The sequence below is a fragment of the Scardinius erythrophthalmus genome (assembly GCF_964197995.2).
Source record: "Scardinius erythrophthalmus genome assembly, chromosome: 5".
NCBI classification, from domain to species: Eukaryota; Metazoa; Chordata; class Actinopteri; order Cypriniformes; family Leuciscidae; genus Scardinius; species Scardinius erythrophthalmus.
Genome location: NC_138225.1, coordinates 53,264,241 through 53,282,699, shown reverse-complemented (window position 1 = coordinate 53,282,699; position 18,459 = coordinate 53,264,241). Strand labels below are relative to the sequence as shown.

Below are 18,459 nucleotides of genomic sequence, written 5' to 3'. Positions count from 1 at the left end.
AAATTTATATCATCCATTCACTCTCTCCTTCCTCACCCAAGCTGTCATCAGTCTTAACCACCGGACGACTCAAGCCATTTAGTTGAGCTGGCAGCGGCTGACTGATAGTGGACTGAGGAAAGCAATCGATGGCCTCTGAAGTGTCAACTGATGGGCTGGAGCAAGGCCTGGGCGATCGCTGTCTTATTTATGAGTGGAAGTATGCATTGATCCCGAGTAATTCAGATGTGCCTGTCTATACTCAAGGTCAGGAGCCGGTGGAGCTCAGACTGCGGTGGAGCCCCCGTATCAGATCGCCATGATATATGATAACAAGGGAGCATGTTATCATACAAATTGAATTCCCAGAATATGGATTCATTGGTTAAATTAATATTGAATAAGCTTGATTTTTTTTTTCAGCTCTTCAGTTGCCTTGACAAAATAATGATGTTGCTGATAAACGAACGATGAATTTATTTATAAGTCAGCCATATAATATACTGTGTTTGTCACACATTCCCTAAAGTGAGAATATGGTCATGTTGATTCACCCCATGCCATTCTAATCCACTCTGCAGTCTTGATTGGTTGATTGGTTGATTGATTGATTTGTTGGTTGATTGATTGGTTGGTTGGTTGGTTGGTTGGTTGGTTGGTTGGTTGGTTGGTTGGTTGGTTGGTTGATTGATTGATTGATTGATTGATTGATTGGTTGATTGGTTGGTTGGTTGGTTTGATTGATTGATTGATTGATTGATTGATTGATTGATTGATTGATTGATTGATTGATTGATTGATTGATTGATTGATTGATGTGTGTTTTGGAACTACACTTGGGGTGATTAAATAATGAGAAATAATTGCTTTTATGTTTTATGTATTTTCTGTTTACTGATTTAATTTAAGTTTAAGTTTTAATATTTTGTTTATTATTTTATTTTAATTTAATTTTTGTATTCTTTTAGTTATTCAATTTCAATATATTTTATTTCAGTAAGTTGTCTAAGTAACAATACAATTTTTTTGTAAATTTTCAATGTCATTTATTTGATTATATTCATTATATTAATTAATATTTTATTTCAGCTTTATATTAGCGAAATGGATTATTAATACTTTTAGTGAGCAATAATAACACTGACACCCATCTCTGACTCTTACTGTATCCTTAAGACTTCTGTATGCAAATTAATCGTGGTATGATTGGCTAAAACTCTTCACAAAGCTCTTTTATATGTTGTAGGTTCTGAAATTAAGAGTATGATCATATTTTCCATTATGTGACCCATTTCTACAGACTTGTCATGTAGCCTACTGTATATTTTTTAAGCTTTTATTAAACACCTCTGCATATGTCATTGTCACACAACTACTCTCTAGTTTGATGGTCTTTATTTGTGCATGTCGTGAAGAACAGATCTTCTCCTCCCAGGGTCAGTGTGGGTTTCTTGTAATAAGCAGCTCTTTTTTTGTTTTTAGCCCAGTCATTGAGATTCACCTGACGTGTTACACTCTCTGTGTGGATGTCCCTCTCGCTGCAGGTCGTCCTACAGTCTGGGTCAAGGCCTTTGGCTGCCAGTCAGCAAGAGCTTTGTGGTTCCTCCGGTGGAGCTGTCCATCAACCCCATCGCCAGCTGTAAGACAGACGTGTTGGTGACAGAAGACCCTGGAGAAGTGCGGTGAGTTAATCACTCCACCTGTGTGTGTACAGTATACACTGGACAATGGATACAGTAGAAGAAGACAGAAATGCACTGCTGCTGTAACCGAGGGCTGACTGTACATCATTTAGCCTCGTCTGGATCGTTTTATATGACAAGGGTTATTAAGGAGGATATTTAATAATATGACCTTGACCCAGCCAGCATATTAATTTTGCCAAACTATCTAATTGGAGACATTTCGGCTGAGAATATATATATATATATATATATATATATATATATATATATATATATATATATATATATATATATATATATATAGTTTTAGTGAGCAATAATAACACTGACATCCATCGCTGACATCTCTGTATCTTTAAGAATTCTGTATGCAAATGAATTGTGGTATGATTGGCTAAAACTCTTCACATGCAAAACTCTTCACAACAAAAATTACATTATATATACCATTTTCTATGTCATAATCATTTGTTTTGGCATATATATATATATACCTGTGTCATCTAAGTGTCATCTGAAATTTTCTTCTAGAATGATAATTTTTATCAAGCTCACTTAAATGACAACTAATAGGTAATCTTCTATGCCATTTAAGTGAAATTACTGAACTTATATATACCAGCTTGATAAAAATGATCATTCTAGAAGAAAATTTCAAATGGCACTTAGAGGCTTTTGCATCTCAACTCTTCATATATATATATATATATATATATATATATATATATATATATATATATATATATATATATATATATATATATATACACACACACATATTAGTTACTAAGTGCTCAGCTACAATTTCACAAAAAGGAACAACTTTCTTTGTACGTACAGCACTTATACTGTAGAGATACTCGGCTCACAGTTCTCACAACCACCCATCAATCACCCAGAACACCTTAGCAACCACTTTACAACTGCCTAGCAACACCCTTGCAACCAATAGGGCGCAACAGTCGGGTTCTGGAAGTAAAAACACCTTTCATTACCCTCTAAATTGATTTTTAACGATAATTTATTAAACATTAAAAGACCCCCCCTACTGTGAGCCATGATGTGGTTAATCAATGCTATTTGTTGCTCAGAGTGTCGAATCAAGCTAAATGCACCAAGAGCTCTTTAGCTCCACCCACTGCCATGAAGCGCTGCAGATGATGTAATCAGGACGGTCTCCCTATACTTTCAACAACAAAACAATTTGCGTATATATTTATATTTTGCAATAAAATTAAAAGGGCTGTAATTCCTTACTACAGCTTTCAAATGTATTTTTATTGGGACCTTTTATTTTATTTTTTTATTTTTTATTTAATATGTAACAACTATTTATTTAGCTTTGGTTCTGTATTTTATTGCAATGCTAATAAAAAAAAAATAATAATAATAATAAAAAAAGAAGAGAGAAAAAGATCCTTTGGATTGTTTCAGACTTAGTTATTAATAGACTTGTCAAAGCCCTTTATATGACACTGCTCCTGCCTCTTTATTTCTGATCGCTCCACAGATGCTGGTGGCTGAAATGTCCTCAGGGAAACAAGCTATTTACAGTATTACTTTTTCTTTCTTTTTTTTTCTCACAACCAAGCTGTTTTTGCCATTATTGCAAACACAACATATGCCAAGGTGTTCTTATGGTGAAGGCAGCACATGCTCTAATACGGATCCGGTACAGACTAAGAGCAGCGGCATCATGCACATATGATTATATATATATATATATATATATATATATATATATATATATATATATATATATATATATATATATATATATATATATATATATATATATATATATATATATATATATATATATTAGTGAGGAAAATAAGTATTTGAACACCCTGCTATTTTGCAAGTTCTCCCACTTAGAAATCATGGAGGGGTCTGAAATTGTCATCGTAGGTGCATGTCCACTGTGAGAGACATAATCTAAAAAAAAAATCCAGAAATCACAATGTAGGATTTTTTAACTATTTATTTGTATGATACAGCTGCAAATAAGTATTTGAACACCTGAGAAAATCAATGTTAATATTTGGTACAGTAGCCTTTGTTTGCAATTACAGAGATCAAACGTTTCCTGTAGTTTTTCACCAGGTTTGCACACACTGCAGGAGGGATTTTGGCCCACTCCTCCACACAGATCTTCTCTAGATCAGTCAGGTTTCTGGGCTGTCGCTGAGAAACACGGAGTTTGAGCTCCCTCCAAAGATTCTCTATTGGGTTTAGGTCTGGAGACTGGCTAGGCCACGCCAGAACCTTGACATGCTTCTTACAGAGCCACTCCTTGGTTATCCTGGCTGTGTGCTTCAGGTCATTGTCATGTGGGAAGACCCAGCCTCGACCCATCTTCAATGCTCTAACTGAGGGAAGGAGGTTGTTCCCCAAAATCTCGCAATACATGGCCCCGGTCATCCTCTCCTTAATACAGTGCAGTCACCCTGTCCCATGTGCAGATAAACACCCCCAAAGCATGATGCTACCACCCCCATGCTTCACAGTAGGGATGGTGTTCTTGGGATGGTACTCATCATTCTTCTTTCTCCAAACACGTTTAGTGGAATTATGACCAAAAAGTTCTATTTTGGTCTCATCTGACCACATGACTTTCTCCCATGACTCCTCTGGATCATCCAAATGGCCATTGGCAAACTTAAGACGGGCCTTGACATGTGCTGGTTTAAGCAGGGGAACCTTCCGTGCCATGCATGATTTCAAACCATGACGTCTTAGTGTATTACCAACAGTAACCTTGGAAACGGTGGTCCCAGCTCTTTTCAGGTCATTGACCAGCTCCTCCCGTGTAGTTCTGGGCTGATTTCTCACCTTTCTTAGGATCATTGAGACCCCACGAGGTGAGATCTTGAGCCCCAGTCCGAGGGAGATTGACAGTCATGTTTAGCTTCTTCCATTTTCTAATGATTGCTCCAACAGTGGACCTTTTTTCACCAAGCTGCTTGGCAATTTCCCCGTAGCCCTTTCCAGCCTTGTGGAGGTGTACAATTTTGTCTCTAGTGTTTTTGGACAGCTCTTTGGTCTTGGCCATGTTAGTAGTTGGATTCTTACTGATTGTATGGGGTGGACAGGTGTCTTTATGCAGCTAACGACCTCAAACAGGTGCATCTAATTTAGGATAATAAATGAAGTGGAGGTGGACATTTTAAAGGCAGACTAACAGGTCTTTGAGGGTCAGAATTCTAGCTGATAGACAGGTGTTCAAATACTTATTTGCAGCTGTATCATACAAATAAAATAGTTAAAAAAACATATATTGGGATTTCTGGATTTTTTTTTTGATTTTTTTTATTATGTCTCTCACAGTGGACATGCACCTACGTTGACAATTTCAGACCCCTCCATTATTTCCAAGTGGGAGAACTTGCAAAATAGCAGGGTGTTCAAATACTTATTTTCCTCACTGTATATATATATATATATATATATATATATATATATATATATATATATATATACATACATATATATATATATATATATATATATATATATATATATATATATATATATATATATATATATTGGCATGGTTTTAGTTAGCCTAATAGCTGGTTTGATTTGCATTGAGAGATGATCTTATGGAAAGTACCCCATGCCAATCTCTAGGTATGGTGAATGCTATGTGATGATGTGGGGCTATTTTAATTCCAAAGGCCAAGGGAACTTTATCAGGATGCATAGTATCCTAAAAATATATAAAAAAAAAATACTTAAAAATAAAAATCTGCCTGCCTCTATGGGAATTTAACATAGGGGTGTACACACTTATGCACCATGTATTTTAAGGAAGAACATTTATTTATTTACAATACATTATTCATTCACAAAGAAAATCTGTGTCCTAAAAGGTTGGATTTTTCCTAATTTTTTTAATTAAGGCATTAAGTTCAATTTCCAAAATATGATTTTTTATTCCTCTTTTTAGTCAACTTTAGCATGGGTGTCTAAACTTATGCATAGCACTGTATATATAAACACTATTCTTGACCTTCCCTGGAAATCCAGAGTTCTTGTGAGAGCACAAGTTGAATTTGCTCAGCGAGTTACTCTGGCGTCGAGTAGGCCTAATTATGCTCATTAACTATGCCCTTGTATCTGAGCTGCACCAATCACAGCGGGTTATCTGATATAGGCGGGCCAGAGACGAGATGACGACAGTGCTGTGACGTCGAAGTCATTAGTAAACATTGCAAGATGGCTATGGATGAACACCAGTTGTCTGAAACGGCTTTGGCCGCTACAATGAACGAGTTAGACTTGGCTTTTTATCTAAAACAGGAACAGAAGACGCCGCTCGAATCGTTCCTTTGCAAGAAGGCTGTTTTTTATCTGTTTTGCCGACCGGATACGGCAAGAGTCTAATCTACCAGTTAGCTCCACTGGTAGCTAAGCGTATGGGGCTCTGGATACGTCAGCCCATGTATTGTTGTGATTGATCATAGTGTTATCCAATTGCGTGCAGTGAGATTATCAAATGCACGCTGGGTGCCGCCCCTCGAGTTGGCCGATTTTCATTAGTCGATGCCAGACCCTTAATCTTTCAGATTTAGGTCTGGATTTCCAGGCTATTCCTGACCTACAATAATCATGCATCTTATATATAAAAAGGTTGCATTTAAAAATTATGAGGGACCACTGAATGGTCATGATGCTTTGGTCTAAACGTGTGAAACCACAGATCATTAGCAGGCTTTATGAAAGCTATTCTGACACGTTATGAGTAATAATATATATTTTTTTTTTTCATTCGATAGTAAATTAGTTCTTAAAAGCCTGCCAGAGAGGGAATTATGTTCTCGGTTGCAAGTACATTAAAGAAAATTTACGTAGTTCGGACACATTACTGTTTCGTGTGCCAAATAAGAAAAGCAGTGTGAATGTTGTCTAATCTAACACCATAGTTGTACTTTATTAGTGGGATTATATTCCTTTCTCAGAAAACCCCTCATGCTCTCGGATCATTTCTGAGCTCTGATGATGAATAGCATTCATTAACATTTCAGTTTCATCCCAGAATAAGGTGGTCATGTCTTTGCCCTTCGGGAAGTGGGGACAGTGACCTGTGATTGCGTTTATGTGGGCTCCAGCTGAATGTACTGTATATGAGCCTCTCTCTGCCGCAGGAGTGTTCGCTCCTGTTTTCTGATGCTCTGCTCCGGATATAGTTACGCGTCTCAGCGCTTGGGAAAGTAAACACTCCTAATCTCCTTTATGTTACCCGGTTAATACAGCTGTCAGCTGGAGGAGAGGTCATACAAGCCGTGCAAATAAACTCCACCTTCAAGAATTAAAAGAAATGCTGGAAGCTTTAGGAGACACAGCTGCGTCCCCTTCAGAAGAGGAAGATGCAAGCTGTTTGTGACTTAAAGTAGTTCAAAAGCCCTATTCGGACGGGATTAACTTCACAAGGGTAGATGGAGTAATGTAATTTTACCACAGGACGTCTGTAATATAAATGGCCAATTTGCACGGGATAAGATATCTCAGTAAAACCAGCAGAAGTGAGAGTGACTCGATTTACACACCGCCGTCACTCCTGTCGTCATGTGTGTATTACTCTGATATCACGTGCGCAAACACATATAACCTATATATATATATATATATATATATATATATATATATATATATATATATATATATATATATATATGTATGTATAGTACCAGTCAAAAGTTTGGAAACATTACTATTTTTAATGTTTTTGAAAGAAGTCTCTTATGCTCATCAAACCTGCAGTTAAAAAAAAAAAAAAAAAAAAAACAGTAATATTATGAAATATTATTACAATTTAAAATAATGGTTCTCTTTTTTAATATATTTTAAAATGTAATTTATTTTTGTGATGCAAAGCTGAATTTTCATCAGCAAGTACTCCAGTCTTTGGTGTCTTATGATCCTTCAGAAATCATTCTAATATGATGATTTGATACTCAGTTATTATCAATGATGGAAACAGTTGATTCGTTAATCACGATAGCTGTAATAGTAAAAACGTATTTCATATGCAAGCATGTCAGCCAATCACAGCAGTGGGCGTTTACACTGAAGTCTCTCAGCAGACACGCCCCTTCAAACAGAGAGTTCAAATCAGAGGCTAAAATCAGGCTAGGAAAAATGCCTTTTATTTCTAAATTATTAAAAATTTTGATCTTAAAAACATACTAACATTATAAGGGCACCCCAGGAAACATTATAAAATAATTAAGTAATCCATGTCATGGGACCTATAACATACTGTATATGACATGTAATAAGCTTGTATCTCTCTTGTGCATATTTAATCTTCTATTTCACACAATGCTGTCACTACATTTCTCTCTAATAATAAGTGTGTTTTTGAAGTGTTAAGTGCAACCCTGGATCCATCAAACTCTAACTTTACAGCTTGCATATATTTCGACTTGCTGTGTTAAAGCTGCTCTAAGCGATGTTGGCGGACGTCACTTCTTATTGACGTTCGAAGTATTGTCAAACAAAACGGAGGCTAGCTCGACCCTCCCTCCTCCTCATCCCGTCTTGTTTTTCTTGCCGTTTGTGGAGCCTGTGGTGTCTACAGAGACCGCGTTTTTTTACAGTGTGTTCAGGGGACCGGCAGCTAGCGGATAGTGACTAGATGTTTGCTGGATGTGACAAAAAATGTTTTGGCCTAAAAAACGCGTGACATCGCTCAGAGCACCTTTAAGGTTATGAATGATTTATTGAGCTTAATTAGTATTAACGTCATGGCAGAGACAAAAGAACAACTTTGAGGACGGAAACATGCATCTTATGAGTGATTAGTGGAGTTTCAGAGGAATACATTATATCAGTGTAACGTATCTGGAAAATAATTAGTTCTCAGCTGCGTAGGAAATGTCTGTCACATCACACACAACACAATGAATAATGAGCCCTCTTAATTATGCAAATGATATTCGCAGGGCAGACCTATGCTATGAGTGAAGGCGGGTTCTGGTTCTTATTCCTCCCAATAATGTCAGTGGTGGTCTTGGACTTAATACTGACACCTTCTGGCCTGGATGCAAGTTTTATTCCTTTTTTCCCTATGTCTTATAATCCATGCATTCATAATGGATGATCTTGGATTTAATCGATGATTTTTTGCCTGGGTTTTGTGGTTGTTCATGCTCTGCGCTCAATGTCATCATGTTTATATACAATCTGTGTAGGAGAGCTGTGGGTTGTTTCCTCCAGCAGGAACAGCATGCTTGGCTTTTTTCAGTTTTATATATATGTATATATATATATATATATATATATATATATATATATATATATATATATATATATATATATATATATATAGTTCCCAGTATATTGGGATTGCTGTTACATTGCATGTCTATTAATTTTCTGTGCAATTTTCAACTTTTGCAAATTGTTACCTAAATTTAAGAAATGTATAAATAAATAATAACAACAATTAGTGTTTTTGAGTGAATTGGTTGAGCGAATGATCCAGTGACTCACTATTAATGATTATCACAAAATAGCCTACAGATAAGATCACTGATACATCTCTACCACTAGTACACATAAAATCAGCAAAGAGTAATCTGCATAATTTATGCATGTGCATTGCTGGGATATTGAGTACCAGTGACTTTGTGGTTATTTGAGATGCTTATTGTGTTTAATGCATTTTTGCATAGCAGAAATACCACTCTTCGATTAATGAGACTAAGATACAGATAAGATAAGATTCTTATTAATAAGAATACATTTTGCATGTGTCATGACCGGCTCAAATATATTTATGTATTTATTTATCAAATATATCAAATATATAGACAACCAGAGACTCGTCACACATGAGACTTGTGTTGTTCTCTCAAGAATAATGTGGCCAACAATTATGTTGTTCATGTTGAACAATTATTTGCTGAACATCAACCAAACTAGCTTATTTATATTTGTTTATACTTTAGTATATTTTGAGGTGTTGCATCTCTATGTATGATCCATATTTTAATTATTTAATATTATTTGTACACTTTTTTTTCACATTGCTATACCAGATGTTTTGACTTAAGTCACTAGACACTAGTTTTAAGCTAAAATAAATTTAACATAATTTCTCTAATTTTGTAAAACAATTATTGTACATCTATTTTTAGGACCTCATATTAATCACTACATGTATTTGTACTTTTAATAATTAATAATTGTTAGATGAACTTCTGAAAGGTTATTCAAAATGGTGAAAATATGAATGGTGGTACAATATCTGAGTATGGGTTGTCGTACTTGGCCTTCACGTCACTTCACTTTCACTTTGACTTTCATCACTTAAATACACTTCAAAGTATGAATTATTAAACCGATGGGGCCCACAACACAACCCTACCCGATAAGCAAATCAAATCTGAGGATGAACTATTGTATTAAATAGTTTATTTTAGGAGTTTTGATGCAAAGGACCCTTAAATAGGATGATTCTCCTTTGTATAAAGGCAACTGTTTTCATGTATTGCAAGACATATTTGCTATGTGAGGAAAAAGTTGGATGACATGTTGTTTGCAAAACTGAATAATTAGCTACCAAACTACTGAGAACAAAATATTACTATTAAGTAATATAAAATAGTATTATGTGAGTTCTTTTCACAACAAAAAGCATGATTTGTACCTCTAATGATTAATTTAAAAAGTCTTGAGACCGTATTGTGTCACATGTCAAGACACCTCAAAACTAACTGTTTTAATACACGCTATTTGCCATTTCTCCCATGGTTTATTGACAAGGAAGCATAACAAAATAATGGCAACTCTTAAATGTTAACTACTATTACATTCAGTTACTGAATGAATGAAAGCTGTAATCAATGTTTGCCCAACTGTGTTAAAGTGAACATGACTCTATTAAAGGCTTAAAACCTTTAATGGATCTGCCCTGAAAACCTTTGTAATGTTTTAGCCTGTTTAAATACCAGCCAGGCATGTTAGCGAATGTGAGAATCTTGGCATTTAAAACCCAGATGGTGATCGATTGTGTGCTGTTTGTGTGCTGTCTGGAGGAAAGAGGTTTGATGGAAAATATCATGGGATGAAGGGCAGAACTTTAACATGTTTGATCTAGTAGGAATATTTTGCAGTGTAGAATTTACAAACAGTTTCCCTTGATGGGAATGCATTCATTCTATTACTGGTATCTGATTAGATGCAAAGACATTCGTCACTATTAACATGGATCATAGTTATTATGATTAGTAGCTTGAACAAATCCCTAAGCCTAAGTATTTAACTTTGCCATGTGACTTGTCCCACACCATTTCTGTAGCAGACTGATTCCTTAAATCATCTTTTAATTTTTGCCTTCCAGATGATAAAATGGCCGTCAAAACCTAATAAAGCTGAGCCATATGTTCCATTCAATGAATGTGAAAAGTTTTTAGAGTAAATTGGTTTTGGTGACCTACATCAGAGATCTTTGTAATGTAAAAAAAAAAAAAAAAAAAAAAAAAGTCTTTCCTCATTTCAGCCCTTTGGGATAATAATGCTTTCAGATCAATACTCATCTGCAATAGGCCCAAGACAAAGCCCTAAAGTCTTGTATCACCACAAGCCTCATCTATTGGAATCTCTATTGTCACTATGATATGCCTTCAATCCCTGAAAGTCTGCTGCAGGTTTTAGGTGGCTCATAGATTTTTACTGCAGTGTTTATAGAAGCTGATCCCACATGATTTAGCCGCTGCTTTTGAGGGACTCAAGCTGTCTAAGGTCATGTTTTCACCAGACATCTACAAGCACACATGCCATTAGCGTTGCGGTGAGTCTGGTTCTTCAATGGACTCCACAGGTCCACTTCAGGCTTCCCTGAAGAGCTTCTCTATCCCAGACACTTCATAAATCCCCCAATCAATCCCACTCCAGGCGTCTCCAGCTGTGCTCAAAGCCCATTGTACTGTCAATATGAAACTGTCGATAAGTCGAGAGTGCGAACGACAGAACCGGCGCTTTGATGAATGGTGCATTCGATGCAAGCAAACTGAACATTACCACAAGCTAATGTCCTCCATTCATCCTGTCATACTTCATAGGCTGTGCCAAATATACAGCCGCTTTCAGGATTGTTGACTTTTTGAGGAGGTATGCGTAGGTCATTTTCATGGCTTTATTTTGTCTTAAGGCAACCCGAATTGTCTTTGCACCCTACAGTTTCTCGTGTGAAAAAGAAGAATGTGTGAATGAATGATGAATGCACACTTGTAATGTACTTCAAATCGTATTAGTGTATTAACAAAAAAAACCTCTAAAGTCTTGTAAAGTCTCTGAAGCCAAAATTTGGACCCTGATTTCATATCCCACATACTGTAATATGTGCCATACCTTCCATTGGGGAAAAATGAAGTGTGATGAACCTGCCTTGTGTAGGGTTGCCTCATTTGTCATGCATGTTAAGTATCTCAATTAAAAGCGCCAGGCTTCGCTCGAGTTCCCTCACAGACTGGAATTCGTGATGAAGCGCAACATATTTATGAATTACAGCCACAGCCCCATTCATCAACTTCAGAGCAACCCTGGACAATTATAAGTTGGATAATCATGGCCAAACACAATGTTGCCGTCCAACAGAGGTGATTAATTTGTGTGTAGGAAAGACAGAGATTATTGATGACCACAGTATTGTCACTGTGCAACTTAATGCTGCATGTGTAGTTTGGTAGCGGGATTGTGTCTGTGCATTGGCACTAAAACAATACAGCTAAATAAGCCAGAATGGTAGGAGTTGTACTGATTAGTCCATTTGTTTTGCCAGTATTTGTTGCTTATGGTCTATGTAATCACATAACTTCAATAGTCATCCCATTGAGACAAAACAATGGGACTAAAATGCATGTGCATGCATTTTAGTGTGGGACTAGACTTAAGCCTTGTCTGTGAAACTGGGGGTAAGTGTATTTTTAGTATACTTCTTTTAAACTAAAAATAAGAGAGTGTTCTTTCAGACTACTTCGTACTTATCAGAGATTTTCCAGTAGCTGTTTCACTCAGATACACATCACAATAGGGACGAAAAAATATCGTAACTTCTGCTTCATGCCGACTTTAAAGAGGTCCTCACCTTGTGAAGCTTCTTGAATCAATTTGTTCAATTGATTCAAAGTGTTGAAAGCCTTGCTTCTTGCATCATTGGTTACCCGTCATTGGTTGCATTTGTGTGGTTTAGGTCAACGTTTAGGTGGTTTGCTGCTGTAATGTTGTAATGGCGTCTGTCAAGCTTGTAATAAAACATACAGAAGAAGCCAGTTAAAACCATTAACCTCTGCATTTTTGTCCTCCAAGATTTGCCCTGAATCCATTGGATGGAATGTTTCTTTAACCTTCATGTAGTCATTTCTGATGTACACAAACGTGTTCCCATGCAGTAAAACACAACTGAGACGAATGTGAAATGCAATTTCAATCTATTACTGTAGTAAAATCCTTCTTCTGAGCTCTCTGAACAGCTGTGTGTTGTTTTGTTGCTTACTGTACAGTTTTTACTTGTTTCCAACTCCCTTGTTGTTCTTTTTTTTTTAAAGCAAGCCATCTGCGAGAGGGAAAGAGCTTGCATGCGCTATAACCCGTCATTTTCCCCTCCGCCCCCCTGCACGTCTCTCTGGGTCTTTGTCCCCTCCGTCTGGGACTCATTTCCCCGTGTTGTCTCGTTTGGCAGACAGGGCTGATGTTCAGCGCTGCATATGAAGCTTTAGCAGATGCAGGAGAAGCCCAGACCTGCCAAAGTCAAGCAGAAAAGTTTTCATTCTGTTGGAAAGGAAATTTGCACAAATACACGCCAGTGTTATCATGGAGAAGTTACGAAGGTGTGCAAAAAAAGATTCAGTGGGGTTCTCAATAGGGTTCTTGGGTTTATTTTATGCCAGATATGTTCTATAACACTTCCAAAAAATCTAAAGAACCTTAATAAAGAACCTTTTGTGCAATGGAAAGGTTCTGTGGATGTTAAAGGTTATTCCTGGAACCATCGATGCAAATAAAGAACCTTTATTTTTAAGAGTGAAGGAGAAAAGTTAAATTATACTTCATGACACGTTCATGTTTAATGGGGTATTTAATTTTTTTCTCCCATAGTGTTCAATTATGTTTACAAGTTGTTTAAGTGATCACATTTAATTACAGTAATACGCAAATGTTCCCTGGTGCTATTTTGCAGTTTCAGAAAACAATTCCGCCACAGACCAGGAAAAACCTAGTCTAAAGTCAGTGCCGCGTTATTCAGATGCTATTTTAAGGGCGCATGCTTGGCCATAATGTAGCGTGTGCACAACACATACACTTTGCTTCTCTCATCAACACAGATGCAGCAGTTCCAATTTTTGCAAACCATACATAATTACAAGGAAAAATATTACCACACGAGGGAAATCATTGTGGTGTCCATGAAGATGTGAAAAAATAGGCATAAATCTAGCTTACACATTTACCAAAATTATTATACGCCTGTATAGAAGCTTATTTGTGTGTGTTTCTCCATCCCCAATGTCACTTCTCTGTGTTTTACGGCCCTGACGAGAACGTCGGTCTCCTCGGCTGTGAACCGCTCCTGGCGTGCGCTTTAAGAAGATGAATGTAAAGACGCAGCATCTCATGAGGGTTTTACCGCCGACCCTCTTTGAGAAGTTACGTCTCTGAAGGCTTCCGCTTTAATGCAACTGTATGTTTATGTGCTACTAAAAAGGCTGTAAGGATATGGAGTTGCTGCTACAATTGTATAATGGTAAATGTAATGCCTATGTTTAACAGAAGCCACTATTGCTAGTATCTGAAATCAAGTACAACCTTCGAGACTTTCATTACATCTAGGTCTTGAGATAGGGTCAATGTTTCACTTCCACTGTGTGTGAAAATGTCAAAGCCCCCCAGAAGGCAAAAGATGTGTGTGATTTAGAGAGCCAAGAGAGACAAGGTCCTCCTCCATTCAGAGAAGCTTTTATTTTTCTTTCTGCGAACCTCAAATCTGGTGTGTCATTGCAGAAAAGCATGCTGGATAATTGCCACACAGCAAAGATCTCACCGAATTGGTCAATTTGCACATGTGCGAAATGTGAGTAATGTTAGTTGCATTCAGGAAAAAAAAGAAGAAAATAATCACTCAAGCTTTCTGAGTCCCATTAGTGCTGTAGCTTTTGGAAACTGACATGAAAGGAAGGAAACTGAACGTCTCTTGTGAATTGTTTTGAACTGAATGTCGGTCTTTCAGCCGATGCACTGAAAGACCAATTACAAGGACAGGTTTGTTTTGCAATATAAATCATCTCTCACAGAAAGTTATGCAACCAAGACATCACAGTTTTTTATTCGGTGGTCTCAAACTATTTTTTTGAAGGCACAACCGAAAAACCGAAAAGTACAAAAGCAAAGTTTCTGGTTTATCTCACTAAACCTGCAAAAATATATTTCACCCCAAAAGAAGAAAAAGAAAGCATTGTAGAACCAATTATTTTTACATTTATTTATTTATTTATTTATTACTGTCAATATATATTGATAAATGCAAGCCAAATGTGTATTTAAAGTATTTATACGTTGTGGATATTATATTTATTGAATTGCTATTTTGATAACATGCATTAAAAGTTAAGAAAATGTGCCTAATGGATAACATTTTTAATGGACTACCACAACTGCTTGTGCAATCTAATTATTACTTCTCAGTTTTTTTTCTGTGTCAATGTTACCAATCTTGATTTTTAGATTTGCCTACAAATATACATTTTCCTTGTGGATTCGATAAATGAGCGAACAAACCTTTTCTGCCAATAGTCTACATGAGACCACTGCTTTCCTTCTCATTAACAGTGCATCACAATGATTTAACTAACACATGTTGAGTTTCTTAAATAAGTGTGAAGAGAAAAGAAAAGAATGAAACTATTGTATTGAATAAATGCATTTTAGACTCATTTAAAAGCATTCAAAAAATTTGTATTAATCGGAAACATAAATATGCAGAAATTTTTACCAATGAATTTTGATTTACATTTCAACACAAAACAACGTTCAAATTGATAGTTTCCAGTTCTCAAATCTCAAATCTTCAAATTGCATGTTCATTATTTTAAATCGGTCATATAGAATTTATAAATATAATTATACTTTAAATGTATATATATATATATATATATATATATATATATATATATATATATAGAGAGAGAGAGAGAGAGAGAGAGAGAGAGAGAGAGAGATTTTTTTTTTTTGTGGTTATTGAGTGTGAGGTTTATTTAATTTTTCCCATGATAGTATATAGTATAAAAATAATATATACCCTCTATGATTCAATGTTTTCCTCTAAATGAATGCAAAGTAAAAAAAAAAAAAAAGTAAATACAATCCCAATCCTTATTCATTCACAGAAAATGCTGTTGATTTCTGTGAAACAGTGTGTTATTGCAGTTTGGTGAAGTATGTTGACCCTGACCTATCGAACAGACTGAACATCTCTCATGATCTCTGAGCAGATCTCAGCTACACACCTCTTGCTCACACACACACACACACACACACACACACACACACACACACACACACGGCAGAGGACGCTTCACGATCTCAGCTACACACCTCCTGCTCACACACACGGCAGAGGATGCTTCACAATTAGTGTTTCACGCTGGCCAGAGATGCTTATTGAGCGCTTTTCTGTTCTTTTTTTAGTCATTAGTCTTCCTCTGACAAGGAGAATGAGTCGAACCGTCAGTGGCGTATTGGCTTAAAAGCTGATATCACACTCACCACACATGACTCCATAGATAGATAGATAGATTAGATAGATAGATAGATAGATAGATAGATAGATAGATAGATAGATAGATAGATAGATAGATAGATAGATAGATAGATAGATAGATAGATAGATAGATAGATAGATAGATAGATAGATAGATAGATAGATAGATAGATAGATAGATAGATAGATAGATAGATAGTTGTATGAATATTTAACAGTATGAAAACTTGCATGAATCCAATATGCTTTGCTGCATGTGAATCAGCCAACATGAATAGAAAATATGTAAATATGTAATGGATATGTAATGAATACAGAAAATATGTAAATATTTTCTGAGAAAAGCCACCAAACGAAGGCAAGACACTGTGACATTATATTGCATTATACCTTAGATTTAGGTATTGTTTTCTGTACAGATTTAGATCTTAGAGCGCTACGCTGTGTCATAGTTTTCCCATTCATAATTCTGCTTGTTGGAATGTGAAAACCATATTTTAAAGCTCATGTAATTCACTCTGCTTGTATGTAGTTCTAGTTGACAGAACATTTAGACACATTTTCCCTCATCCGTCTGTCCTTGTTATGATTAAAATAAAGCACAATGTATTTCCCCTTTTCGTCACATTATTTGAGCAACAAAGCAAAGTGATTTGAGCATTCTGACTGATGAATTTCAAGTGGTTCTCGATATTTCCCGTGAATGTATTTTCCCAGCACACAGATCGCTGGCCATATCCACTCACTCTTCTCGTCGCTATGAAAGCAAAGCGAGGCTCATTATAGACACACATCAAATAAAGTCTCACGCTGTTGAGCTGTCGGCGCCCTTCTGCTTTAATCCATCTATTACAGAAGCTCCAGTGGATTCGTAAATCGCTTTTGTCCCAGACTCATAAAACAACAACCAGTTTTGAACAGTGGGGGTCAAAGGTCACGCTCTTATATTGATTTAGCTGAAGTAGAGGTATAAATTCAATGAAAAAATGCGCCAGCGTCCCACAATGCTCTTACTCATCGTGTTTTTCCACTAGAAACGCTAATGAGAGTTTCTGTCTGCTGGTCTACGGGAGATTTATACACATTCTGGTGCTTTATTTTATTATGTTATTTTTTTTTAAATCTCAGAATGTCTTACATGCCATCTTAAAAACCATTAAGAGGTGTTTCTTTATATAGTAGCCTATTACTTGAGTGTGTTGTGTGCGGCATCTGGGAGTTTTGCAAACAGCTTGTACAGTAAATTGGTGAGATTGCAACTTTAGAGTTGGATATTTCCCATTCCTCAGCACGACTGGCACAGCTGCGGATGAAACGCAGTTTTCCTCGGAGAGACACTGTCCTAGACAATCTGTGGCGCCATCTGAGACGCTAAACACTGCACTGTTTGACTACAAACACATTGCAGAGGTAGAGCCCTGTTTCGCCGTGCAGTGCAGGCGCTTCTCTTCTCCTCTAATGTACCAGTGTATTGTTAATGTTGAATGCCTGCATAATTAGTTTCAATTTGGTGAGCTCAGCTTAGAATATATGAGTTATAGTAAGTTTAAAGTTTAAACATCAGCTGTAAATATATTTAGAATATAAGATTTTGTAACTTTGTAATATTGCTGACAATGCTTTTCCGCTGTGATTTCTGGAGGCCTCGCTCTTTGCATCATAACTCAATAATTCAAATAAATGTGTTTGTTTGCTTGTTTTTTTTTGTTTGCTTGTTTGTTTGCCTGTTTTCTGTTTGTTTGTTTGTTTGTTTGTGTTTGCTTGCTTGTTTGTTGTTTTGTTTGTTTTTTGTTTGTTTGATTGATTGATTGATTGATTGATTGATTGTTTTGCTTGTTTGCTTGTTTGTTTGTTTGTTTGTTTGTTGGTTGGCTTGCTTGCTTGCTTGCTTGCTTGTTTGTTTGTTTGTTTGCTTGTTTGTTGGTTGGTTGGTTGGTTGGTTTGTTTGTTTGTTTGCTTGCTTGCTTGCTTGCTTGCTTGCTTGATTGCTTGGTTGCTTGCTTGCTTGCTTGGTTGCTTGCTTGCTTG

General features: G+C 36.3%; 1 protein-coding gene across 1 annotated transcript in view; it reads left to right on the top strand.

Annotated features, from left to right (window-relative positions):
• Positions 1 to 18,459, top strand: part of astn2 (astrotactin 2) — a 455,595-nt gene that overhangs the window by 260,140 nt on the left and 176,996 nt on the right. The window contains exon 10 of the mRNA XM_081365202.1: positions 1,524 to 1,661. Within this exon, the coding sequence (XP_081221328.1) occupies positions 1,524 to 1,661 (138 nt within the window). The remainder of the gene's footprint in view (positions 1 to 1,523; positions 1,662 to 18,459) is intronic.